This window comes from Salmo salar, chromosome 06, assembly GCF_965601325.2.
Source record: "Salmo salar chromosome 06, fSalSal1, whole genome shotgun sequence".
Taxonomy (NCBI): domain Eukaryota; kingdom Metazoa; phylum Chordata; class Actinopteri; order Salmoniformes; family Salmonidae; genus Salmo; species Salmo salar.
In genome coordinates, this window is record NC_138296.1 from 63,308,258 (window position 1) to 63,335,627 (window position 27,370).

The window sequence follows — 27,370 nt, forward strand, 5'->3', positions numbered from 1 at the left end:
AAAAAGCCGACATTGAATACCCCTTTGAACATGGGGAAATTATTAATTACACTTTGGCTGGTGTATCAATACACCCAGTCACTACAAAGATACAGGTGTCCTTCCTAACTCAGCTGCCAGAGAGGAAGGAAACCGCTCAGTGATTTCACCATGAGGCCAATGGTGACTTTAAAACAGTTAAGAGTTTAATGGCTGTGATAGGAGAAAACTGAGGTTGGATCAACAACATTGTAGTTACTCTACAACACTAACCTAAATGACAGAGCGAAAAAGAAAGAAGCCTGTTCAGAATACAAATAATCCAAAACATGTATCCTGTCTTCAATAAGGCACTAAAGTAAAACTGCATAAAATGTGGCCAAGAAATTAATTTTGTCCTGAATACAAAGTGTTATGTTTGGGGCAAATCCAACACAACACATTACTGAGTACCACTCTTCAAATGTTCAAGCATGGTGGTGGCTGCGTCATGTTATGGGTATGCTTGTCATCGGCAAGGCCTAGGGAGTTTTTTTTTTTTTATCAACAGAAAACGGGAGAGCAAAATCCTAGAGGAAAACCTGGTTCAGTCTGCTTTCCAACAGACACTGGGAGTGTGGTGCCTGGAAAAGCTGTTGCACAGCAACTCACTGCCTTCCTGAAGACAAACAATGTATACGAAACGCTTCAGTCTGGTTTTAGACCCCATCATAGCACTGAGACTGCACTTGTGAAGGTGGTAAATGACCTTTTAATGACGTCAGACCGAGGCTCTGCATCTGTCCTTGTGCTCTTAGATCTTAGTGCCGCTTTTGATACCATCGATCACCACATTCTTTTGGAGAGATTGGAAACCCAAATTGGTCTACATGGACAAGTTCTGGCCTGGTTTAGATCTTATCTGTCGGAAAGATATCAGTTTGTCTCTGTGAATGGTTTGTCCTCTGACAAATCAATTGTAAATTTCGGTGTTCCTCAAGGTTTCGTTTTAGGACCACTATTGTTTTCACTATATATTTTACCTCTTGGGGATGTCATTCGAAAACATAATGTTAAATTTCACTGCTATGCGGACGACCCACAGCTGTACATTTCAATGAAACATGGTGAAGCCCCAAAATTGCCCTCGCTAGAAGCCTGTGTTTCAGACATAAAGAAGTGGATGGCTGCAAACTTTCTACTTTTAAACTCGGACAAAACAGAGATGCTTGTTCTAGGTCCCAAGAAACAGAGATCTTCTGTTGAATCTGACAATTAATCTGGATGGTTGTACAGTCGTCTCAAATAAAACTGAAGGACCTCGGCGTTACTCTGGACCCTGATCTCTCTTTTGAAGAACATATCAAGACTGTTTCAAGGACAGCTTTTTTCCATCTACGTAACATTGCAAAAATCAGAAACTTTCTGTCCAAAAATGACGCAGAAAAATTAATCCATGCTTTTGTTACTTCTAGGCTGGACTACTGCAATGCTCTACTTTCCGGCTACCCGGATAAAGCACTAAACAAACTTCAGTTAGTGCTAAATACGGCTGCTAGAATCCTGACTAGAACCAAAAAATTTGATCATATTACTCCAGTGCTAGCTTTCCCTACACTGGCTTCCTGTTAAGGCAAGGGCTGATTTCAAGGTTTTAGTGCTAACCTACAGAGCATTACATGGGCCTGCTCCTACCAATCTTTCCGATTTGGTCCTGCCGTACATACCTACACATACGCTACGGTCACAAGACGCAGGCCTCCTAATTGTCCCTAGAATTTCTAAGCAAACGGCTGGAGGTAGGGCTTTCTCCTATAGAGCTCCATTTTTATGGAATGGTCTGCCTACCCATGTGAGAGACGCAGACTCAGTCTCAACCTTTAAGTCTTTACTGAAGACACATCTCTTCAGTAGGTCCTATGATTAAGTATAGTCTGGCCCAGGAGTGTGAAGGTGAACGGAAAGGCTGGAGCAACGAACCGCCCTTGCTGTCTCTGCCTTGCCGGTTCCCCTCTTTCCACTGGGATTCTCTGCCTCTAAACCTTTTACAGGGGCTGAGTCACTGGCTTACTGGTGTTCTTCCTGCCGTCCATGGGAGGGGTGCGTCACTTGAGTGGGTTGAGTCACTGACGTGGTCTTCCTGTCTGGGTTGGCGCCCCCCCTTGGGTTGTGCCATGGCGGAGATCGTTGTGGGCTATACTCGGCCTTGTCTTAGGACGGTAAGTTGGTGGTTGGAGACATCCCTCTAGTGGTGTGGGGGCTGTGCTTTGGCAAAGTGGGTGGGGTTATATCCTGCCTGTTTGGCCCTGTCCGGGGGTATCATCGGATGGGGCCACAGTGTCTCCTGACCCCTCCTGTCTCAGCCTCCAGTATTTACGCTGTAGTAGTTTGAGTCGGGGGGCTAGGGTCAGTCTGTGATATCTGGAGTATATCTCCTGTCTTCTCCTGTGTGAATTTAAGTATGCTCTCTCTAATTCTCTCTTTCTCTCGGAGGACCTGAGCCCTAGGACCATGCCTCAGGACTACCTGGTATGATGACTCCTTGCTGTCCCCAGTCCACCTGGCCGTGCTGCTGCTCCAGTTTCAACTGTTCTGCCTGCAGCTATGGAACCCTGACCTGTTCACCGGACGTGTTTGTTGCACCCTCGACAACTACTATGATTATTATTATTTGACCATGCTGGTCATTTATGAACATTTTAACATCTTGACCATGTTCTGTTATAATATCCACCCTGCACAGCCAGAAGAGGACTGGCCACCCCTCATAGCCTGGTTCCTCTCTAGGTTTCTTCCTAGGTTTTTGGCCTTTCTAGGGAGTTTTTCCTAGGGGGTTTAACTAGCCACCGTGCTTCTTTCACATGCATTGCTTGCTGTTTGGGGTTTTAGGCTGGGTTTCTGTACAGCACTTTGAGATATCAGCTGATGTACGAAGGGCTATATAAATAAATTTGATTTGATTTGATTTGGAAAACAACCTCACACTCAATGTCAACAAAACAAAGGAGATGATTGTGGACTTCAGGAAACAGCAGAGGTAGCACCCCCCTATCTACATCAACGGGACCGCAGTGGAGAAGGTGGAAAGCTTCAAGTTCCTTGGCATACATTTCACTGACAAACTGAAATGGACCACCCACACAGACAGTGTGGTGAAGGCACAACAGAGCCTCTTCAACCTCAGGAGTCGACAGAAATTTGGCTTGTCACCTAAAACTTTTACAGCTGCACAATTGAAAGCATCCTGTCGGGCTGTATCACCGCTTGGTACGGCAACTGCACCGCCCGCAACAGCAAGGCTCTCCAGAGGGTGGTGCGGTCTGCCCAACGCATTACTGGGGGCAAACACACACCCTCCAGGACACCTACAGCACCTGAAGGCCAAAAAGATCATCAAGGACATCAACCACCCTAGCCACTGCCTGTTCACCCTGCTATCATCCAGAAGGCGAGGTCAGTACAGGTGCATCAAAGCTGGGACCAAGAGATTGAAAAACAGCCATCACTAGCACAATAGAGGCTGCTGCCTATAGGCATAGACTAGAAATCCCTGGCCATTTTAAGGAATGGAACACTAGTCACTTTAATAATGTTTACATACAGTTGAAGTCGGAAGTTTACATACACTTAGGTTGGAGTCATTAAAACTAGTTTTTCAAGCACTCCACACATTTCTTGTTAACAAACTATAGTTTTGGCAAGTCGGTTAGGACATCTACTTTGTGCATGACACAAGTAATTTTTTCAACAATTGTTTACAGACAGATTATTTCACTTATAATTCACTGTATCACAATTCCACTGGTTCAGAAGCTTACAGAAGCTTACACTAAGTTGACTGTGCCTTTAAACAATTTGGAAAATTCCAGAAAATGATGTCATGGCTTTAGAAGCTTCTGATAGGCTAATTGACATAATTTGAGTCAATTGGAGGTGTACCTGTGGATGTATTTCAAGGTCTACCTTCAAACTCAGTGCCTCTTTGCTTGTCATCATGGGACAATCAAAAGAAAATCAGCCAAGACCTCAGAAAAAAAATGGTAGACCTCCACAAGTCTGGTTCATCCTTGGGAGCAATTTCCAAACGCCTGAAGGTACCATCTGTAAAAACAATAGTACGCAAGTATAAACACCATGGGACCACACAGCCGTCATACCTCTCAGGAAGGAGACGCATTCTGTCTCCTAGAGATGAACGTACTTTGGTGCGAAAAGTGCAAATCAATCCCAGAACAACAACAAAGGACCTTGTGAAGATGCTGGAGGAAACAGGTACAAAAGTATCTATATCCACAGTAAAAGGAGTCCTATATCGACATAACCTGAAAGGCCGCTCAGCAAGGAAGAAGCCACTGCTCCAAAACCGCCATAAAAAAAGCCAGACTACGGTTTGCAACTGCACATGGGGACAAATATCGTACTTTTTGGAGAAATGTCCTCTGGTCTGATGAAACAAAAATATAACTGTTAAGCCATATTGACCATCGTTATGATTGGAGGAAAAAGGGGGAGCCTTGCAAGCCGAACAACACCATCCCAACCGTGAAGCATGGGGGTGGCAGCATCATGTTGTGGGGGTGCTTTGCTGCTGGAGGGACTGGTGCACTTCACAAAATAGATGGCTTCATGAGGAAGGAACATTTTGTGGATATATTAAAGCAACATCTCAAGACATCAGTCAGGAAGTTAAAGCTTGGTCGCAAATGGGTCTTTCAAATGGACAATGACCCCAAGCATACTTCCAAAGTTGTGGCAAAATGGCTTAAGGACAACAAAGTCAAGGTATTGGAGCGGCCATCACAAAGCCCTGACCTCAATCCTATAGAAAATATGTGGGCAGAACTGAAAAAGTGTGTGTGAGCAAGGAGGCCTACAAACCTGACTCAGTTACACCAGCTCTGTCAGGAGGAATGGGCCAAAATTCACCCTACTTATTGTGGGAAGCTTGTGGAAGGCTACCCGAAATGTTAAACAATTTAAATGGCAATGCTACCAAATACTAATTGAGTGTATGTAAACTTCTAACTGGGAATGTGATTAAAGAATTAAAAGCTGAAATACATCATTCGCTACTATTATTCTCTACTATTATTCTGACATTTCACATTGTTAAAATAAAGTGGTGATCCTAACTGACCTAAAACAGGGAATTTGTATGAGGATTAAAAATCAGAAATTGTGGAAAAACTGAGTTTAAATGTGTTTTGGCTAAGGTGTATGTAAACTTCCGACATCAACTGTATCTGGCAATACTCATCTCATATGTATATACTGTATTCTATACTATTCTACGGTATCCTAGTCCTTTCCGCTCTGACATTGCTTGTCCATATGTATATAGTCTTAATTCATTCCTACTTAGATGTGTGTATATGTAGTGTAATTTGTTAGATATTACTGCACTGTCGGAGCTAGAAGCACAAGCATTTCGCTACACCCGCAATAACATCTGCTAATGTACATGTATGTGACGTCTAGCCGTGATCAACAACTAACTTGACAGATGTTACGGATACAGGTATCCTGTGTATGTATCCTGTGTGTGTGTGTTTTTCCTCCCCTTCTCCCCTCACAGGTGACAATCATCATTCCCCAATCAGTCACCAACCAAGACACCTGCTCCTTTTCCCTCAACCAATCACATCCCCTTGATTTAAAAACCCAGTCAGTAGTTCTCAACAGCTCATTCTCTCTCTCTCTCAACTCACCCTCTCCTCTCTCTCTCTCTCAACTCATTCTCTCTCATTCTCTCTCTCCCCCTCTCTCCCCCCCTCTCCCCCCCTCTCCTCCCCTCTCCTACATGTCACATTTGTCCGGTTATCCTGTGAGTATTGTTTTGTTGTTTGTTTGATGGTGGGAAAAGGGGGTAACAAGCCAAGTCGCCCATGGGCCTACATTACCCATAGGAAAACAGTGTCTAAATACACTAGTTGAACTGGGCGGACCGCCCACTGTATTTTTGGTTAGTTAGCTAAGTGTTCTTGAAGTAGGCTAGTCTAGTTTAGGGGTGTTTTTGGATTGTTTCTTTCCTTGGGTCCAGCTCAGCCCCCTTCCCCGCCCCCCTTTACCGTGTGTTTTAAAATAAACCTATAGTGTTTGACGGTAGATTTAAGTTGTCTGTGGTTTTTGTTCTCACTGTACTTTATCACTTATGATTTGCATGAGTTATGTTACAGGTCTCGTTTCCATCCCCCCTAGACTGCAGGGCCAAAGGGATTCGTAACAACAGAGCTTGAAGATTTTTTTTAAAGAATATTGTACAATCTAGGTGTGGAAAGCTCTTAGAGCCTTCCCAGAAAGACTAACAGCTGTAATTACTGCCAAAGGTGATTCTAACTTGTATTGACTCAGGGGAATAATTATGTAAATGAGATATGTAGATTACATTTTCAATTGGCTGAGATGGCTGAGAACAAAGTCTATTACATCAATTTAAAATTCAGGCTGTAACAACAAAATGTGAAATAAGGAGTATGAATATTTTTTGGAAGGCACTAAGTATTCACACCCCTGAGTGAATGCTTTGTAGAAGCACCTTTGGCAGCAATTACAGCTTTGAGTCTTCCATCTCAGCCAAGGAACTCTGTATTTCGGTCAGTGGTCACTGGGTTCTTGGTCAAGGAGGTTACTAAGGTCCTCCTTGCATGGTTGCTCAGTTTGGGTCGGACGGGGCTGCCAGCTCTAGGCAGTTCCATCTTTTTTTCCCATTTCCCAATGATAGAGACCACTGTGCTCTTGGAAACTTTCAACACTCTAGAAATAGTTTAATACCCTTCCCCAGATATATGCCTTAATCATAATTCTCTCGGAGACCTAGGGTCAGTTCCTTGAACTTCATGGTATAGTTTTTGCTCTGACATGCACTTCTGTGATATTTAATGGCAGTTGGCATCCAATATGTTGCATTACTGCGTCCAACTGAACTATAGTATAGATATTACACTTTGTGATACAAAATGAGAAAAGGGGAAATGGGAAAATAAAGAAATAAAATACATTTTAATTACCCTGCCAACTAACCCTATACTCAAAACCCATCACCTTGTGGCCTCCCGAGTGGCGCAGTGATCTAAGGCACTGCATCGCAGCGCTTGAGGCGTCACTACAGACCTGGGTTTGATCCCGGGCTATGTCATAACCGGCCGTGACCGGGAGTCTCATAGGGCGGTGCATAATTGGCCCAGCGTGGTCCGGGTTAGGAGAGGGTTTGGTGGAGGGGGCTTTACTTGGCTCATCGCACTCTAGTGACTCCTTGTGGCGGGCCTAGCGCCTGCAAGCTGACTTCGGTCGTCAGTTGAGCAGTGTTTCCTCCGACACATTGGTGCAGCTGGCATCCAGGTTAAGCGGGGCAGGTATTAAGGACCACAGTTTGGCGGGTCATGTTTCAGAGGATGAGACAAGCCCCCCCCCCCCCCCGACCAAACCCTCCCCTAACCTGGACCAATTGAGCACCGACCTATGGGACTCCCGGTAGTGACACCGCAACACTGCGATGCAGTGCCTTAGACCACTGCGCTACTCGGGAGGCCAACGCCCGCTCCCTCTGATCAGAAGAAACTACAAACAAATATCACAAAGTCTACTACAGGTTACCTTAACTGATTTAATTTATCATGTCCATTGATGTCAGGCTCAGGTTTAGAGTTCTTCACCACACCTTCCACCTTACTTAACTCGCCCTCATTCACTTACATTTAACCTCCAGAACTTGGTCTGATACACGGCTCACTCGGTTTGCACTTGATACCAATCTTCTTCAACACCCCATCTCCACTTTTAAAATCGCCATCTTCCTCAAATTTAAATCCAACTCTGCTTTCCTCATTCTCTGCCACCTCTTCTTTTCCTCCATTCCTCCTCAGCAATCCACCTTAGTGTCCCTGTGCCAATATTCCTCTTCTCCTAACTTTGCTTGCGGCCAGATGGCATCCCAGTGCAACTGCATCTCAAAACGCTCCCGCCCGGTCTGTCTCTCCCCGCGGCCTGAGTCCTCGATCAGAGGCCCTACACAGGATACATTTAAAACCACTATGGATGGCGCTTGACAAAGCCCAAGGGATACCTGCAATAATGTCACAGTAATCGCTGACATGCCCTGTCAACTGTAGGACCTTATATAGACAGGTGTTTCTTTTTAAAATGTCCAATCAATTGAATTGGCTACAGGTGGACTCCAACTTGTAGTGAAATCAAGGAAGATCAAAGGAAATTGGATGCACCTGAGCTCAATTTGGAGTGTCATAGCAAAATGGGGTGGGAATACATATGTAAATGAGATATTTCTGTATTTCATTTTCAAAAACAATGTGCTAACATTTCTAAAAACATGTTTTCACTGTTGTTATGGGGTTGTGTGTGTGTAGATGGTGAGAATTTGTAAAATATTTAATACATTTTGAATTCAGGCTGTAACAACAAAATGTGCAGTAAGTCAAGGAGTATGAATACATTGGCATTGTATCCCTATATAATATTCATAGCAGCCGCTGCAACTCCTTCTGCTCAATTCACAGGCAAAGCGAAAACACCATCGCAACTATTGTGGGCTGCATAGTTGCGGTCGTAGTGTATCGGAGCATGTAAAACGCGGCCCAGATGTCGATTCCAGGCCTCTGCCGGTCCCGCCTACACGGGAGCACCAATCGGTGTGCCCCAGAGCTGGGGAGGCTGCCTGGGAGGCCCAGCCTGGTACCTGGAGCCCTGCCAGTAGCTGCAGCCTCCAAGGACACCAACACCACATCCAAACCCCTTCCTGCTGCTGCGTCCCAGTCAAAGAGCCTCTGTTCCACCTTCAGTCTGGTTTCACGAGGCTATAGTACTACAGCCCACAGACAACATTCCTCCAGTCCACAGGGTGTCCCACTCCCTGCTGGCTCAGATGCCAGGCCTGCTGTGCTTGGCCATTATACTACCCAGAAACACCTGGCCCATAAATACTGCTAGGGCACCTGCTCTCAGGCTCACTTGCACTTTACTTACTGGCCAGTGGGCATCATCCCTCCCTACCAACCACATAACCTTGGGGGATGTTGACTCTTCCAAATGCCACCCTATTCCCTATGTAGTGCACTACTTTGACTAGAGCACTAGGGGACCCTGGTAGTGAATATATAGGGGATAGGCTGGCATTTGGGCCGTGTGATCGCGTATTCTAGTATGTGGCCTAGCCACGTGACCTAATGCTTACTGACTTACCACCCGCCAGGTGTCCCTGTCAGGAACATGGAACATCCCACCCTCCTTAAATAAACACCACACTGACCAGCCAACAATACACTACCGAGGCACACAAACAACCGCGTCAGTGCATGCTGACGGACGTCACGCGCTCTCGCACGCACATTGCACAGACAAATCAACACCACAACCATCATCTTCGATGACACAGACACACACACACACCCCCCCCCCCCAAAGACACATACACACTGCTTGTTAAACTAATTCCATCTGCAGCTCAGCCACTATTTTACATTTGTCATTTAGCAGACGCTCTTATCCAGACCGACTTGCAGGAGCAATTGGGCCCGTGAGCAAGACACTTAACCCCTAACGCTCTTAACCATTAGGCTACTTGCCGCCCTCTCCAAAAGCTTTATTATAAACCTTTCCAGGACATAACACCCTCCCTCCAGCACACAGCAGCTGGTGACAAATGAGTTTGTTGTTGTCAAAGTGGTAGCAGTTAGTCACTGTCACTGGTGAGTTTAACACAGTGGTGTAAAACCAACATCAAAGTAAATGCTGAATAAACTTTCTAATTTGATAAACAGGTTTCGTGATTGAATGTAATTAGGAAGCACTGTGAGAAAGCCAGCCTGCACTGCCTCTGGTAGGCTACCTTAACACAATCCATGCACTGACTGGATCTGCTACCGCCCTGCCCCGTTTTTGCACACCAATGCCATCCAGACTTCACACATATCCTGCAAAACATACAGTTCAACTTGTCCTTGGCAATGCCAATGCCTTTCCCTTTAATCAGACCTCTAGGAACACAGTCGTACGTGATGAAATACGCTATCTAATTCTCCAATATGTGAAATACCTGGAATAGTGTGAGAGGGAAAGCTTCTTCAGGACTTTAGACTCCCAGTCTTCAGCTGATAGGGACTTGGCTACGGATGAGGAATAGGCACACCACACACACACACACACACACACACACACACACACACACTAAAGGGCTGGACTCAGCACTTTGACCAGAGCAGAGTAGCTGAGGGAAAACAGCTCAAATATCCCACTAGGATTAGCAGCTCTGTTAGTCCCAGCACACTGCGAGGTGAGCACTCCCTTCCTGAAAAGGTTAAACAATCCAGCCTTTCACCCCTGGGTTCCCCTGTCTTCCTGATGATATAGAAGCTTCGGGCTGGGCCCAGGGATGGGGCTAGGGCTAGGGCTGGACACTGACAGGGCCCAGCGGTGGCCAAGCCTGGGTAGCAGACACTAAAGTGTTAGGAGAACACGGAGGGCTGTCCCCAGAAGAAAGTGACCTCCCTCCAATAACAAAGTAATCTCCTCCAAATAAACAGTGACCTACTAAGCCCCAGGACAGATCTCTCCTCTCAAGGTCTCTACACAGAAGATGTTTTCCATCCTATAAATGGTATGCAATACTGGAATAATAAGACCTGTGTTTATGTAACTCCACCAAACCTCCCAGACATATTTACTGACTCTCCACAGACCACACTACTAAAGCATCTACCGTATGTATATTAGGGGATTGAATAACTGCTGTGAAATAACTTTAAACTGGTATGCATCCAAGCAATACCACACATTTGGCAACCTTTTAATTTAGATTGAGTTATCCTCCATTTGGACGCCCTGAGTTCTACAGAGTCTCATGCTCTTCAGACCAGGGATAACTATAGTTTTAACCTCTGGGATATGCGTCCCACCTCAACAACAGCCAGTGAAATGTCATAATTCAAATTCCTCAAACATACAAGTATTATACACCATTTTAAAGCTTAACTTCTTGTTAATCCAGCCACAGTGTCTGATTTCAAAAAGGCTTTACGGCGAAAGCATACCATATGATTATGTTAGGTCAGCGCCTAGTCACAAAAAAAAACATACAGCCATTTTCCAGGCAAAGAGAGGAGTCACAAAAAGCAGAAATAGAGATAAAATGAATTACTAACCTGTGATGATCTTCATCAGATGGCACTCATAGGACTTCATGTCACACAATATATGTATGTTTTGTTCGATAAAGTTCATATTTATATCCAAAAATCTCAGTTTACATTGGCGCGTTATGTTCAGTAATGTTTGCCTCTAAAACATCCAGTGATTTTGCAGGGAGCCACATCAATTTACAGAAATACTCATCATAAACGTTGATATAAGATACAAGTGTTTTACATAGAATTAAAGATACACTTCTCCTTAATGCAACCGCTGTGTCAGATTTTAAAAAAGCTTTACGGCGAAAGCATACCATGCGATAATCTGTGTACAGGCGCTCAGACACCAAAACAAGCCATACAGACACCCGCCATGTTGTGGAGTCAACAAAAGTCAGAAATAGCATTATAAATATTCACTTACCTTTGATGATCTTCACCGGAATGCACTCCCAGGAATCCCAGTTCCACAATAAATGTTTGTTTTGTTTCGATAAAGTCCATATTTATGTCCAAATACCTCCTTTTTGTTCACGCGTTCAGTTTACTATTCCAAATCCATAAGGCGCATACACTATGTCCAGACGAAAAGTCAAAAAAGTTGCATTACAGTTTATAGAAACATGTCAAACGATGTATAGAATCAATCTTTAGGATGTTTTTATCATAAATCTTCAATAATATTCCAACCGGACAATTCCTTTGTCTTCAGAAATGAAAAGGAACTCAGCTCGCTCTCACATGACTGAGCTTATGCCATTTTTCCAGACACCTGGTTCAAATAGCTCTTATTCCCTCCCCATTCACAGTAGAAGCCTGAAACAACGTTCTAAAGACTGTTGACATCTAGTGGAAGCCTTAGGAAGTGCAATATGACTCCACAGACACTGTATATTGGATAGGCAATCACTTGAAAAACTACAAACCTCAGATTTCTCACTTCCTGGTTAGATTTTTCTCATGTTTTTGCCTGCCATAGGAGTTCAGTTATACTCACAGACATCATTCAAACAGTTTTAGAAACATCAGAGTGTTTTCTATCCAAATCTACTAATAATACGCATATCCTAGCTTCTGGGCCTGAGTAGCAGGCAGTTTACTCTGGGCACCTTATTCATCCATGCTACTCAATACTGCCCCCAGATCCCAAAGAAGTTAACTATGCTTTGCGGAAAGTAAAACATTTTCCAAGGAAACAAAGTTACTTTGGAGGTGACTACAACTATTTCAATACATAATAATTTGTACACTGCAAATTGACCCCAAATAAGCGCAAAAATAGATTGTATTTTAAAATAACAATAATTTCATACCTTTAATTACACTGAGACACGTTTACAATTTTTTTTTTTTTATTCGTGGGAATACTTGGGAACAGATTTCCTAACTACATTTTTAGCTGAATTTCTGGTGATTTTACAGTCGTCAACCTGTTGCCGATGCCTGCACTATACCATCTTTAACAAGGGACAGTTTACTCAGAATACAAACATGATTTTTTCCAGCTACCTTGACTGTAGTTGATTTAAGAAGGCAGTTTTGGGATATTTCCTTGACACTTAATAGCCATATTGTGTTGGCGTTAGCATTCTCAGTTCTTGTGCCTGTGTATTACAACTGTAATTACTTGGAGCAACATTTTATTAGCATGTTGTTACATAATACTTTGGTAATTTCATTTTAATTGCATAGCAATGAGTTGAGAATTTTTGTAACTACTGTAAAGGATTCCACTTATATAATAATTCCATTAGATTGCAATTATAAAGCAATTTCTAAAGTCCTAGTAACAATAATGTTGCTGTTGTAATAATCAAAGTCACAATACATGTCAAGTGTTACTGTATTACCTCATGTCTCACTCATTATGAAAATATTTGTTCGTTCATTTTGAAGCTGTAAAAATGGTCTATTCTAATGTTGAGGTGATTCCATGTCCCTCACGCATTTCATTCTAGACTATAAACTATTTTAAGATTCATATCTAAGAGCCCTCCAAAATGTGCTTATGATCATATATTTAGAAGGATTCAACTAACTATTGTAGTTTTTGGTAATTAAATATTTGGAAGCCATCAAATACAAATATTTTTTCAAGGCGGCATATATTCAAATACCGTGAAACAGTATTTGGTTTTATGAGAGGTATTCAAAATACTCTCAAATATTACTTGTTTTTCTAAGACCTGTATTTGAATATCAAAGAAAATAGTTGCCTTTTAGTTGAAACTCAATATTCAACCTTGAGTATTTAAAAAGTTGGTATTTTCAACAACAACAAAAAACTACAAATTACAACCATTTTCCAGTCAGGTCTGAAGCACTTTAGTTTTGCTTTCCAGACTCATGTCATACAGTGACTGTGGGAAGAGACTACAGGCTCTGTCTTTGGTATAATGTGTACAGTAAAATTCAAGACTGAACAGTATTCTATCTAGGACTGTTATGGCACCACAGATTAACAGTCCAGTATATGATGTGTAAGCAGTGCTTGTATTTTATATCTTTGTACCCTTTGAAGACAAACATTTAACATAAGCAGACAGAAAAAAACTGATGTGTGCGTCTAAGCCTGACAAGCCTATTTCATAGCAGCATTTCAAATTTTGACATGCAGTGTACAAAATGAATTGCTTTATGACTAAACGCTTATGACACAGTACTCAGTTAAACTGAGCAGCAACAGGCCAAAGGTCAGGAGAGATGTTTAAAAACAACTCTCATGCCATAGGAAGGAAGGAAACAAAAACTCCAGCTCAAAAACAGTGACACAGGTCCTTGAGGCCATACAAAGACATTATGCCACAGGCATAGCTGAGGTGTAGACTTCCCCTCTCCTGACCTTCCACACTTGATAATGTGGGTTTTTGTATTTGTGCTTGTGAAGCTCGAGATCAGGGGTCTCCAAACTTTTCTAGCACGAGAGCTACTTTAAAAAAATGAAACATGTCGCAAGCTACTCATTTATTTTATAGCCTTTGAATAGGCACATTGTTCTCTTCTCCCATACCCTGCAGCTCTTCCCCGGGTCCTGGGTGTGCAATAGATGTGTTTTCTGTCTATATACCTGGTAAATAATAGTTAATAAACAGTATTTTACCCGACAGGCCCCAGTAAAATTATCTTTAGTATTTTCCAGAATTCAGTTCTCGGTTTTATTTTTCCTGGGTTGGGATTTTTTTCTTCAGTTTTTAACTCTCAATATTACAATTATTAATAGAGAAACAAGGAAAATGGATGTTCTGAGACCATGTCAATACTTAAATCACATCAGTAAAAGTATTTCAATTGTGGGCGTAGCTATATTGCTGGGGATCAGACATGTCCTGTGCAAGTGAGGCAGGTTGAAGTTCCCAGTGTGAGAGCAGTGCAGAAAGTGTCATGTGCTGGTGGGCAAAGGGTGAGGGAGCCTGAGAGGATCCCTGTGAGTAGTCGGCCATTACAGAGTGACCCCAACCGTTTGTGCTTTAGGGAAGTTGGCTTCTTGGCATTTATAGCTATCGTCAATAATTGTAACACACAGATGTAAAGGAAATCCCAGAAGATTTAATTGGTAGTAACAGCAACAGAGATTTCAGGGCAGAAGAACTACAGGAGGCTTTGAGAGAAGGGGTTCCAGCCTCCCAGACCAATGGCCTGGTGTAGGATCTGTTGGGGTCACAAAGTAGTGGGAAGGGGTAGTGGGGTGTGTTGTATTCAGACCCCTTGACTTTTTCCACATTTTGTTACGTTACAACCTTATTCTAAAATGGATGAAAAATAAAAACTCAATCTACACATAATACCCCATAATGACAAAGCAAAAACAGGTTTTTAGAAATGTTTGCGATGAGACTCGAAATTGAACTCAGGTGCATCTTTTCCATGAATCATCCTTGAGATGTTTCTATAACTTGATTGGAGTCCACCTGTGGTAAATTCAATTGATTGGACATGATTTGGAAAGGCACACAACTGTCTATATAAAGGTCCCACAGTTGACAGTGCATGTCAGATATAACACCAAGCCACGAGGTCGAAGAAATTGTCCGTAGAGCGCAGTGACAGGATTGTGTCCCCAAGAACTCAATCATTCTTAAGTGGATGAAGTTTGGAACCACCAAGATTTCCTAGAGCTGGCCGCCTGGCCAAACGAGGGAGAAGGGCCTTGGTCAGGGAGGTGACCAAGAACCCAATGGTCACTGACAGAGCTCCAGAGTTCCTCTATGGAGATGGGAGAACATTCTAGAAGGATAACCATCTCTGCAGCACTCCACCAATCAGGCCTTTACGGGAGAGTGGCCAGACGGAAGCCACATGACAGCCCGCATGGAGTTTGCCAAAAAGCACTTAAAGGACTTTCAGACCATGAGAAACAAGATTCTCTGGTCTGATGAAACCAAGATTTAACTATTTGGCCTGAATGCCAAGCTTCATGTCTGGAGGAAACCTGGCACCATCCCTAAGGAGAAGCATGGTGGCAGCATCATGCTGTGGGGATGATTTTCAGCAACAGGGACTGGGAGACTAGTCAGGATCGAGGCAAAGATGAACGGAGCAAAGTACAGGGAGATCTTTGATGAAAACCTGCACTAGAGCACTCAGGACCTCAGACTGTGCGAAGGTTCACCTTCTAACAGGACAACGACCCAAAGCACACAGCCAAGACAATGCAGGAGTGGCTTCGGAACAAGTCTCTGAATGTCCTTCAGTTGGCCAGGTCAAACATATCTGGAGAGACCTGAAAATAGCTGTGCAGCGACACTCCACATCCAACCTGACAGAGCTTGAGAGGATCTGCAGAGAAGAATGGGAGAAACTCCCCAAATACAGGTGTGCCAAGCTTGTAGCGTCATACCCAAGACTTGATGCTGTAATCGCTGCCAAAGGTGCTTCAACAAAGTACTGAGTAAAGGGTCTGAATACTTATGTAAATGTGATATATTTCCATTTTTTATATATTTGCCAAAATGTCTAAAAACCTGTTTTTGCTTTGTCATTATGGGGTATTGTGTGTTTATTGAGGGGGGGGGGGGGGACAATTTTAATCAATTTTAGAATAAGGCTGTAACATAAAATGTGGAAAAAGTCAAGGGGTCTGAATACTTTCCGAATGCACTGTATATAGGGCTAGACGGGGGTGAAATTTCCTTTTTCACATTTCCCTTTTTTTGTGAACAAATGTGAAAGAAGATGTTCTAGAGATGTTTCTGCTGTTAGGACTACTTCTGCAGCACATCATGGGCACAGTTTGTAGAAAAATGCCCACCCAATTGATACAAATAAATCATGATTTATAGTTCAGTCAGGTAAGCCTACTTTGACGTTTACATTTAATTGAGAAGGTTTTTGGGGAAAGTCTTTCGGTCTACCCACAAGACGTTATCATTAGCGTCGCTAACTGGCAACATACGGCGTCATAAACAAATGTGTGCACCAAACCGACAGAGGCAATATTGATGGAAATGTATTGGCAGACGTTGTGTTACGTTTGGCGTTTTAAGCCAATAGTGGTTAACTAGGGGTAGGATAATGTTTTTTTACAGTTTGGGATGGAACAAATGCATGTACTTTCAGAATTGCTTGGCGAGCTACTCATAGGTGGGCAGAAAGCTACTGGCAGAGATCCCTGCTCTAGATCTACTAACCAATAACCCCTGGCTATTACTGTCAACTGAGTTACCCAGAGCCAATGTCCAAAACACACCATGAGGGAAATCGAGAATATGACGGACAGTGGACACGAAATCAACCCCACATGTTCCACACTGCCACGTTTCTATGCTGCGTTTCTACTTCTGTTACTTTTTGCCACATGTTGGTAACCTTTAACACAGCGAGACCGGAGTAATGAAAACAAAAAAAAACACACACACACACACCCCAATAGTACACATCACCACTGAAAAACAAAACTCACCAGGTGAACATAAGGCACAAAGTATCCGTAGAGAGCTGCCGGGATGCCGAAGGCCCAGATCCGGTAGCCCAGAGACTTCCAGATGTTGACGTTGAACACCTTACTCATGGGCGGGCAGCGGCTGCCTGGCTTGTTGCTGCTGACAGGCTTGGGCAGCAGGGGAGTGTAGGTTAACCCAGCCAGCATGAGGATGAGCATGAGGATGCTGAGGACCCTCATGGTGTTCTGCAGGCCCACCTTCTCCAGCAGGCCGGACAGGAGGAAGGGCAGGGTGACGGTGAAGGCGGAGCTGCCGGCCGTCACGATGCCGTTGACCAGGCCCAGGCGCTTCTTGAAGTAGTGTCCCAGGATCACCAGGCTGGGCTGGTAGGCGAAGGAGCAGCCCGTGGCGAACACGATGCCGTAGGTGAAGTACATGGGACCCAGGGACCTGTGGGTTCAGAGAGTAGGAGAGACAGGATAGGATGGGAGTTCCCCACAGTCATGTTTATACCTGCTTAAAATTTCACACAGAAAAAAAAAAAACAAGCTCTATGAACTTGACTCAGAGGTTCTAGCAAAACAAGTTCTCAAGTCTGACTTGAACCAAACACCAGGGTGAAGATAATTGAGCTGCTGTGAACTTGCTAGCCTGGTCCAACTTCCAACACCTGGAGGGTATCAGCTACAGCCTCACTCCCAGGGTGTGTACACTCACTATACTGACAATGTTTTGTTTACTTCCCAGTCCTCGTTTTTTATTTTATTTGAACCTTTATTTAACTACACTAAGTCAGTTAAGAACAAATTCTTATTTACAATGACGGCCTAGGAACAGTGGGTTAACTGCCTTGTTCAGGGGCAGAACGACAGATTCTTTTACCTTGTCAGCTCAGGGAGTCGCTCTAGCAACCTTTCGGTTACTGGCCCAACGCTCTAACCAGGGTTACCGTTAGCACATCACTAATCCTGGATAAATAGATCAGTGAGAGAGGTCAGGGGTGAGCTGGAGCTGCTTCCAGGCCAGCGCTAATGACAGGTCTCTCAGAGTGCTACGATCATCAAGACAAGAGCGCTAATGTTTACTCACTTGTCACGCCACTGCAGGGGCTAACCCTAGATAAAACGCAGCTGTGGTATTCATTTATTGCGTTTAACAATACTTTCACTGTACTTCTACTTTGACCCAGTGATATGTCACATGTAGTAATGGTCCCGTAATTTAGTACAGATAATGGGTTTTAAAAAAGCTATTTTGAGTTATTTTGAGTGTGACATTTTTTTTTTTTTAAAGACCACCCAGAGAACAGATCCAGAGGGAGTTTTCTAGGTGTTGTTCAAAGTCAGGCAATAGCCTTACTGACTGACACAGAGCCAACTACTATTATTATTATTGTAGTAGTAGTGTATGTATGCATGTACGTAGATTAAAATGGTTGAGAGTTTGGTATTGTGCCATCTCGTGAGATGTCTAGAAAGAGAGGACCTGAGAGCAGGCTGAGCTCCTGTACATCCTTTATCACACACACACGTATAAAAAGTCCCTGGCACACCAACACCTGACAGCGTTTAGACACAACACATCAGAATGGTTGATGAGGAGGGTAGCTATACAAGTACTGACGTGACGAAGGAGCTGGCCAGCAGTCCCACCAGGCCCACGGCGGCTCCGCCCACGGCGGTCACCCTGCAGCCCAGCAGGTCTGTGAAGACGCTGACGACGGGAGAACAGAAGAAAATCATCCCCATGGAGAGGGAGCCCACCCACGCTGCAGGACAGAGAGAGAGAGAGAGAGAGACACGAGGGTTAGGCTTCGTGTTACATTACAGTATATGAACAATAACAGCAATATTTAACTGTTCACACAGGCTTTGTTGTTACATGGGAAATGTTGCTGGAGTGTGAGGTGAAGTGATGCACTCCTCTTCTGGCTGTCCCGCTAAACAATTTTTTTTTTTTTAAAGTCAGGTTTTACGAATTACTATGAACAATGCATGTCAACAAATCAACAAAGAAAAGAGTAAGTAAAACCTTCCTCCATATAGGTTCATGTTAAACCCATGTACACATACAAGTACCAGTCAAAAGTTTGGACACACCTACTCATTCGAGGGTTTTTCTTTATTTTTACTATTTTCTACATTGTAGAATAATAGTGAAGACACCAAAACTATGAAATAACACATATGGAATCATGTAGTAACCAAAAAAAAACAAAAATCTAAATATATTTTATATTTGAGATTCTCCAAAGTAGCCACCCTTTGCCTTGATGAGAGCTTTGCACACTCTTGGCATTCTCTCAACCAGCTTCATGAGGGAGTCACCTGGAATGCGTTTAAATTAACAGGTGTGCCTTGTTAAAAAGTTCATTTGTGGAATTTATTTCCTTCTTAATGCATTTGAGCCAATCAGTTGTGTTGTGACAAGGTAGAGATGGTATACAGAAGATAGCTCTATTTGGTAAAAGACCAAGTCCATATTATGGCAAGAACAGCTCAAATGAGCAGAGAACGACAGTCCATCATTACTTTGAGACATGAATGTCAGTGAAAACGGGAAAATTTCAAGAACTAGTAAAGTTTCTTCAAGTTCAGTTGCAAAAACAATCAGGCGCTATGATGAAACAGGCTCTCATGATGACCACCACAGGAAAGAAAGACCCAGAGTTACCGCTGCTGCAGAGGAGAAGTTCATTCGAGTTGCCAGCCTCAGAAACTGCAGCCCAAATAAATGCTTCAGAGTTCAAGTAACAGACACATCTCAACATCAACTCTTCAGAGGAGACTGCGTGAAATCAGGCCTTCATGGTCGAATTGCTGCAAAGAAACGACTACTAAAGGACACCAATGAGAAGACTTGCTTGGGCCAAGAAACATGAGCAATGGACATTAGACCAGTGGAAATCTGTCCTTTGGTCTGAGGAGTTGTGTCTTTGTGAGATGCCGAGAAGATGAATGGATGATCTCTGCATGTGTGGTTCCCACAGTGAAGCATGGTGGTGTGATGGTGCTTTGCTGGTGACACTGTCTGTGATTTATTTAGAATTCAAGGCACACTTAACCAGCATGGCTACCACAGAATTCTGCAGCGATACACCATTCCATTTGGTTTGCGCTTATTGGGACGATCATTTGTTTTTCAACAGGACACACCTCCAGGCTGTGTAAGGGCGATTTGACCAAGACAGAGAGTGATGGAGTGCTGCATCAGATGACCTGACCTCCACAAATCACCTGACCTCAACCTAATTGAGATGGTTTGGGATGAGTTGGACCGTAGAGTGAAGGAAAAGCAGCCAACAGGTGCTCAGCTTATGTAGGAACTCCTTCAAGACTGTTGGAAAAGCATTCCAGGTGAAACTGGTTGAGAGAATGCCAAGAGTGTGCAAAGCTGTCATAAAGGCAAAGGGTGCCTACTTAGAATCTAAAATATATTTTGATTTATTGAACACTTTTCTGGTTACTTACATGATTCCATATGTGATATTTCATAGTTTTGATGTTAGTTTCTATTATTCTACAGTGTAGAAAAGAGTACATATAAAGAAAAACCCTTGAATGAGTATGTGTGTCCAAACTTTGGACTGGTACTGTACATTCGATAGTTTTCTGCATTACGCATCATTCCTGGGTTAATTAGTTAAATGCTCAGAGGACAAAAAGAGTCACTTATCTAAACAAACACATCCTCTGGTCTAAACAAGAGGACATGTTTGGGCTCCCGAGTGGCGCAGCGGTCTAAGGAAATGCATCTCAGTGCTAGAGGCGTCACTACAGACCTTGGTTCGATTCCAGGCTGTATCACTACCGGCCGTGATTGGGAGTCCCATTGGGCCAGCGTCGTCCGGGTTAGGGTTTGGCCGTCATTGTAAATAAGAATTTGTTCTTAACTGACTTGCCTAGATAAAGTTTATTTTATTTTTAACCTTTTGACTGATCCTATGGAATAGGCCACGTTAATCTACACACGACAGTCCTAAAGGACGAGGATGAGTGACCTTAATATCTGAATGCTAACCAAAGTATTAGAGAATACAGTAAACTAGAAAGAGGCTTGATCTAAACATGTAGCGCCACCCAGACCAGTAGTGAAGAGCACTAGTAGTAGGACAAAGGAGCAGGAAGAACGACTGAGGAAAGAGGAAACACTGATCAGGAAAACAGTTGAGTCTTATATCAACACCAAATACACACTACAGACCATGTCCTTCTAACAGATACGGAAAAATAACCCTTACAGTTCCTCATGACAAAAAGAAACATAACATAGGCCTAAGCTATATCAGCACTTTTGAATAACGATATTCCCGGATCAGAATAACCGCCTAAATACATGTCAAAAGAGAGAACACACTGTGCAAAAACTGGTAGAATCAACGTTGATCCACGTCATTTCAACCACCCCAAAAAATCTGTGATGACATTTAACCAACCTGGAAAACTTTTTGGATTTGCAAAAAGTCAGTGGCATTTTGTCTTTTTTTCCCCCTTCACCTAACAATTTATTTTTATGTTGATTTCACATTAGTTGACAACTCAACCAAATGTAAATTTAAACTAGACGTTGAACTGACGTCTGCGCCCGGTGAGGAATGTACTTATTCCTCTTGTTTACTGTGCAGGTAAATAACTACAGGGACTAACAGAAGGCAGTCTAATAGAGGTGTGAACAACAACAGTGCCGCCGGTCATAGCCGACATATAGACCCATGGAGCTGCTCTGCTTGTCTGATCTCTATCTGGGTCCCAGCAGGCCTTAGTCTACCACCATGGCCATAACAACCCTCACTCTAGGATCCCTCCTTGGAATAAATAAACACAGCATGGAGCTGAAGAAATATTGTTTCCGCCCTTTATTCTTATCATAGGAAATAAGCAAACATGAGATTGCTTGTTTTTCCTCTCCCAACGGCAGTGGAAGAACACACACACACTCACCCCCCAGCAATTTCGTTATTGATTTTTCTGGTTCCATTGTTTAAGTAAAATACAGACCATTTACGGCAAGTTGAGCCTGCTTTGAGAGAAATCCAGTGCTGATATCTCAGATTCAAACCCCTAACCGATCCTAATCTTAGGGCAACCCAAAAATCATTTTCAGACTTGAATGTCAATCCCTGCCTTAAAGATGGAATCAGCAGTAGTGGGGAAACAGCGACACTGGCCGCCCCACCACCACTGTTATCCTTTATGTTGGCGCGCTGAGGAGCGCTGCGTAACATTGTAAACAAAATTCCAGAACATATTGTGCTCTTCTATCACACGTGCAATGATGTCAGACCGAGAGAGAGAAAAAAAACGGTGTTTGTTGTTGTTGTAATTACGCAAACGGACGTGGCTGTTTCACCATTACGGATTCCAGAGTTTAAAGGTCTCGGAGTACTTTTTTACCCAGGGTGAAGAGCCTTGGTCATCCCTCAATTTATACGCCTCTTCTTTTCCATTTGAGGAATCCCTCCTCTCCGCAGGCTGCCTGCTAGGCTAATTCTATTATTCCAGATTGTACAAATAGATCAAGCTTGTGATGACAATCCGTCACAGTCCAAAATCACAGGTGTCGATAATAACGCCATAGATAAGACTAGGCCCCACATCAGTGAACGTGAAGAGTATACACAACAAATCTTTCCGAGCTATCAAAAACAAGTCTACGTGTTGCTTGTCCTATGTTGCTCTGCATGTGCTCACTGCTCGTTGTTTGTCTGTATTGTTATTGTAATTATTTTTAATAACCTGGGACTGGGGTTTAAGGCTGGTTAAAACTGTCACTTTTACTGAAACGTTGATTAATGTGCACTGTCCCTGTAAAAATGTAAATAAACTTCAAATCAACTGATATTGTCCTAAGCATGGAGGGTGACTACAACAGATGTTGCAGTCTACAGTTATAAGAGAGGAACAGAAAACGCATGCCATTGTCAAGAGGAAACAGCTGCTAAGGAGATCTGAGCCTGGTACCAGATTGGTTTACGCTATCTTGCCAACGCAACAGCAATAAGAGCTGGGAAGATGGCACAAACAAATCTGGGACCAGGGGTCTCATTTATCAAGGCCCATGCACACAAAAAAATACTCTAAAAACTTGCATGCGCCAGTTTTCCAGCAAAGGTTGGTATTTATAAAATGTTGAACTTGACCGGAAAATGTGTGCATCTCCAGGCAAATCTCAAATCTACCATTTACAAAATCACTCATTCAACAGCCAAGCATGATCGAAAGTCAATAGACCAGTAGCCTTGACAGGAAGCGTAGGCTACAGTATTGCTGTGCGATATAAGGAGCGCGACATCATAGCGTGGACTATTTAATTTCGGAGCCTATACCAAGGCAGATAGAAACACAATCATGTTTTGATGAACAAAATATTTAACAATGAGTCTTTTTGGCTACTATTACATCACTGGGGCGAGCTCCCTGCCATCCAGGACCTCTATATCAGGCGGTGTGAAAGGAAGGTCCGGAAAATAATTTAAAAAAAATATATATATATTTTTTTAAACTCCAACCACCCAAGCCATAGACTTATCTCTGCTTCCGCACAGCAAGTCTGACACCACAAGGTTCCTGAACAGCTTCTACCCCCATGCCATAAGACTGCTGAATAGCTAACTAAATAGCTACACGGACTGAGTAGACCTTTGTATTTTATTCTTGCACTGTCTTTATGCACACTCACAGGTCCCCAACACACTGAGACTAACAAACACTCACTCCAGCATCTGCTCACACGCACATATTTACACTGACTCTACACACCCACTCATGTGCAATCATCATACACGCTGCTGAACCAAGATGGCGCCGAAGACCATGGCTGACATTTTACATTCTCCCAACCAATTGTGCAATTTTTCTTTTGCGTTTTGTGCAACTTAGTGTACATAATGTTGCTGTTACCGTCTCTTATGAACGAAAATAACTTCTGGACATCAGAAAAGCGATTACTCATGGCAGACTGGAAGAAACCTTTTCCTTTAACGAGTCCGACGAGTAGGATATCCTGCTTTCACTGGAATAGGCCCAGATCCCCACCTTTTGCATGAAGAAAAGACGCCGGAAAAGGGGACGTAGATTGGGGATCCTTCTGAGAATCCAGAGGCGAGCGAGTAAACTCCCAATGCCTTCTATTCTTCTTGCCAACATGCAATCGTTAGAAAATAAAATTGATGACCTTCTATTAAGATTATCCAACCAACGGGACATTAAAAACTGCAACATTATATGTTTCACCGAGACGTGGCTGAACGAAGAAACCGACAATATAGAGCTGGTGGGATTTTCCACCGACCGGCAGAACAGAGACGCTACCTCTGTTAAGACGAGGGGTGGGGGTGTGTGTCTTTTTGTCAATAACAGCTGGTGCGCAATGTTTAATATTAAAGAAGTCTCAAGGTATTGCTCTCCTGAAGTAGAGTACCCTTACGATAAGCTGTCGACCGCACTCTGTATTATTCGTAGCGGTCTATTTACCACCACAAAGCGAAGCTGGCACTAAGACTGCTGTCAACCAACTCTATAAGACCATAAGCAAAGAAGAAAATGCTCAGCCAGAAGCGGCGCTCCTAGTGGCCGGGGACTTTAATGCAGGCAAACTTAAATCAGTTTTTTCCAAATTGTGCAACCAGGGGATTTTTTTCATTTTTTATCCTAGACCACCTTTACTCCACACACAGAGATGCAAACAAAGCTCTCCCTCACCCTCCATTTGGCAAATCTGACCATAATTCTATCCTCTTGATTCCTGCTTACAAGCTAAATAAAGCAGGAAGTACCAGTGACTCATTCAATAGGGAAGTGGTCAGATGACGCGGATGCTACACCAAAGGACAGTTTTGCTAGCACAGACTGGAATATGTTCCGAGATTCAACCAACGGCATTGAGGAATACATCACCTCAGTCATCGGCTTCATCAATAAGTGCATCGATGACGTCACCCCCACAGTAACTGTACGTACATATCCCAACCAGAAGCCATGGATAACAGGCAACATCCGCATCGAGCTAAAGGCAAGAGCTGACGCTTTTAAGGTGTGTGAGACTAATCCAGACGCTTATAAAAATAAAAAAAATCCTGCTATGCCCTCAGACGAACCATCAAATAAGCAAAGCGTCAATACAGGATTAAGATTGAATCCTACTACACCAGCTCTGACGCTCATCGCATGTGACAGGGCTTAAACTATTACAAAGGGAAACCCAGACGTGAGCTGCCCAGTGACACGAGCCTAGCAGACGAGCTAAATGCCTTTTATGCTTGTTACGAAGCAAGCAACACTGAAGCATGCACGAGAGCACCAGCTGTTCTGGATGACTGTGTGATAACGCTCTCGGTAGCTGATGTGAACAAAACCTTTAAACAGGTCAACATTCACAAAGCCGCTGGGCCAGACGGTTTACCAGGACGTATACTCAAAGCATGCACGGACCAACTGTCAAGTGTCTTCACTGACATTTTCAACCTCTCCCTGACTGAGTCTGTAATATCTACATGTTTCAAGCAGACCACCATAGTCCCTGTGCCCAAGGAAGCAAAGGTAACCTAAGGTCTACACCTGTTGTATTCAGCGCACGTGACAAATAAACTTTGATTTGAACCTGCCTAAATGATTACCGCCCCGTGGCACTCACGTCGGTAGCCATGAAGTGCTTTGAAAGGCTGGTCATGGCTCATGTCAACAGCGTCCTCCCGGACACCCTAGACCCACTCCAATTCGCATACCGCCCCAACAGATCCACAGACGACGCAATCTCAAATCGCACTCCACACTGCCCTCTCTCACCTGGACAAAAAGGAACACCATCATTAAGTTTGCTGACGACACAACAGTGGTAGACCTGATCACCAACAACAATAAGACGGCCTATAGGGAGGAGGTCAGAGAACTGGCAGTGTGGTGCCAGGACAAAAACCTCTCCCTCAATGTGAGCAAGACAAAGAAGCTGATCGTGGATTAGAGGAAAAGGTTGGCCGAACAGACCCCCATTAACATCGACGAGGCTGTAGTGGAGCGGGTCGAGAGTTATTTATTTTTTATTTCACCTTTATTTAACCAGGTAGGCTAGTTGAGAGCAAGTTCTCATTTGCAACTGCGACCTGGCCAAGATAAGCATAGCAACTTCGACACATACAACAAACCAAACAGTCAATAATACAGTAGAACAAAAAAACCTAAGTCTCTATACAGTGAGTGCAAATGAGGTAAGTTAAGGTAATAAATAGGCCATGGTGGCAAAGTAATTACAATATAGCAATTAAACACTGGAATGGTAGATGTGCAGAAGATGAATGTGCAAGTAGAGATACTGTATAGGGATGAGGTAAATACAGTATGGGGATGAGGTAGGTAGATAGATGGCTGTTTACAGATGGGCTATGTACAGGTGCAGTGATCTGTGAGCTGCTCTGACAGCTGGTGCTTAAAGCTAGTGAGGGAGATAGGAGATCTCCAGCTTCAGAGATTTTTGCAGTTCGTTCCAGTCATTGGCAGCAGAGAACTGGAAGGAAAGACGACCAAAGGAGGAATTGGCTTTGGGGGTGACCAGTGAGATATATACCTGCTGGAACGCGTGCTACAAGTGGGTGCTGCTATGGTGACCAGTGAGCTGAGATAAGGCGGGGCTTTACCTAGCAGAGACATGTAGATAGCCAGTGGGTTTGGCGACGAGTATGAAGCGAGGGCCAACCAACGAGAGCGTACAGGTCGCAATGGTGGGTAGTGTATGGGGCTTTAGTGACAAAAACAGATGGCACTGTGATAGACTACATCCAGTTTGCTGAGTAGAGTGTTGGAGGCTATTTTATAGATGACATCACCGAAGTCTAGGATCGGTAGGATGGTCAGTTTTACGAGGGTATGTTTGGCAGCATGAGTGAAGAATGCTTTGTTGCGATATAGGAAGCCAATTCTAGATTTAATTTTGGATTGGAGATGCTTATTATGAGTCTGGAAGGAGAGTTCACAGTCTAACCAGACACCCAGGTATTTGTAGTTGTCCACGTATTCTAAGTCAGAGCCGTCCAGAGTAGTGATGGAGGGGCGAGCAGGTGCAGGCAGTGATCAATTGAATAGCATGCATTTAGTTTTACTTGCATTTAAGAGCAGTTGGAAGCCATGGAAGGAGAGTTGTATGGCATTGAAGCTCGTCTGGAGGTTAGTTAACAGTGTCCAAAGAGGGGCCAGAAGTATACAGAATGGTGTCGTCTGCGTAGAGGTGGATCAGAGAATCACCAGCAGCAAGAGCGACATCATTGATGTATACAGAGAAGAGAGTCAGCCCGAAAATTTAACCCTGTGGCACACCCATAGAAACTGCCAGAGGTCCGAACAACAGGCCCTCCGATTTGACACACTGAACTCTCAGAGAAGTAGTTGGTGAACCAGGCGAGGCAAT

General features: G+C 43.6%; 1 protein-coding gene across 2 annotated transcripts in view; it reads right to left on the reverse strand.

The window, feature by feature from the left end:
• slc16a10 (solute carrier family 16 member 10) overlaps positions 1–27,370 on the reverse strand; it is a 63,104-nt gene that overhangs the window by 6,516 nt on the left and 29,218 nt on the right. For both annotated transcript variants that reach the window (XM_014205019.3, XM_014205020.3), the window contains exons 2-3: positions 18,599–18,743; positions 16,996–17,425 (exon numbers count right to left, since the gene is read on the reverse strand). In XM_014205019.3, the coding sequence (XP_014060494.2) occupies positions 16,996–17,425; positions 18,599–18,743 (575 nt within the window). The remainder of the gene's footprint in view (positions 1–16,995; positions 17,426–18,598; positions 18,744–27,370) is intronic.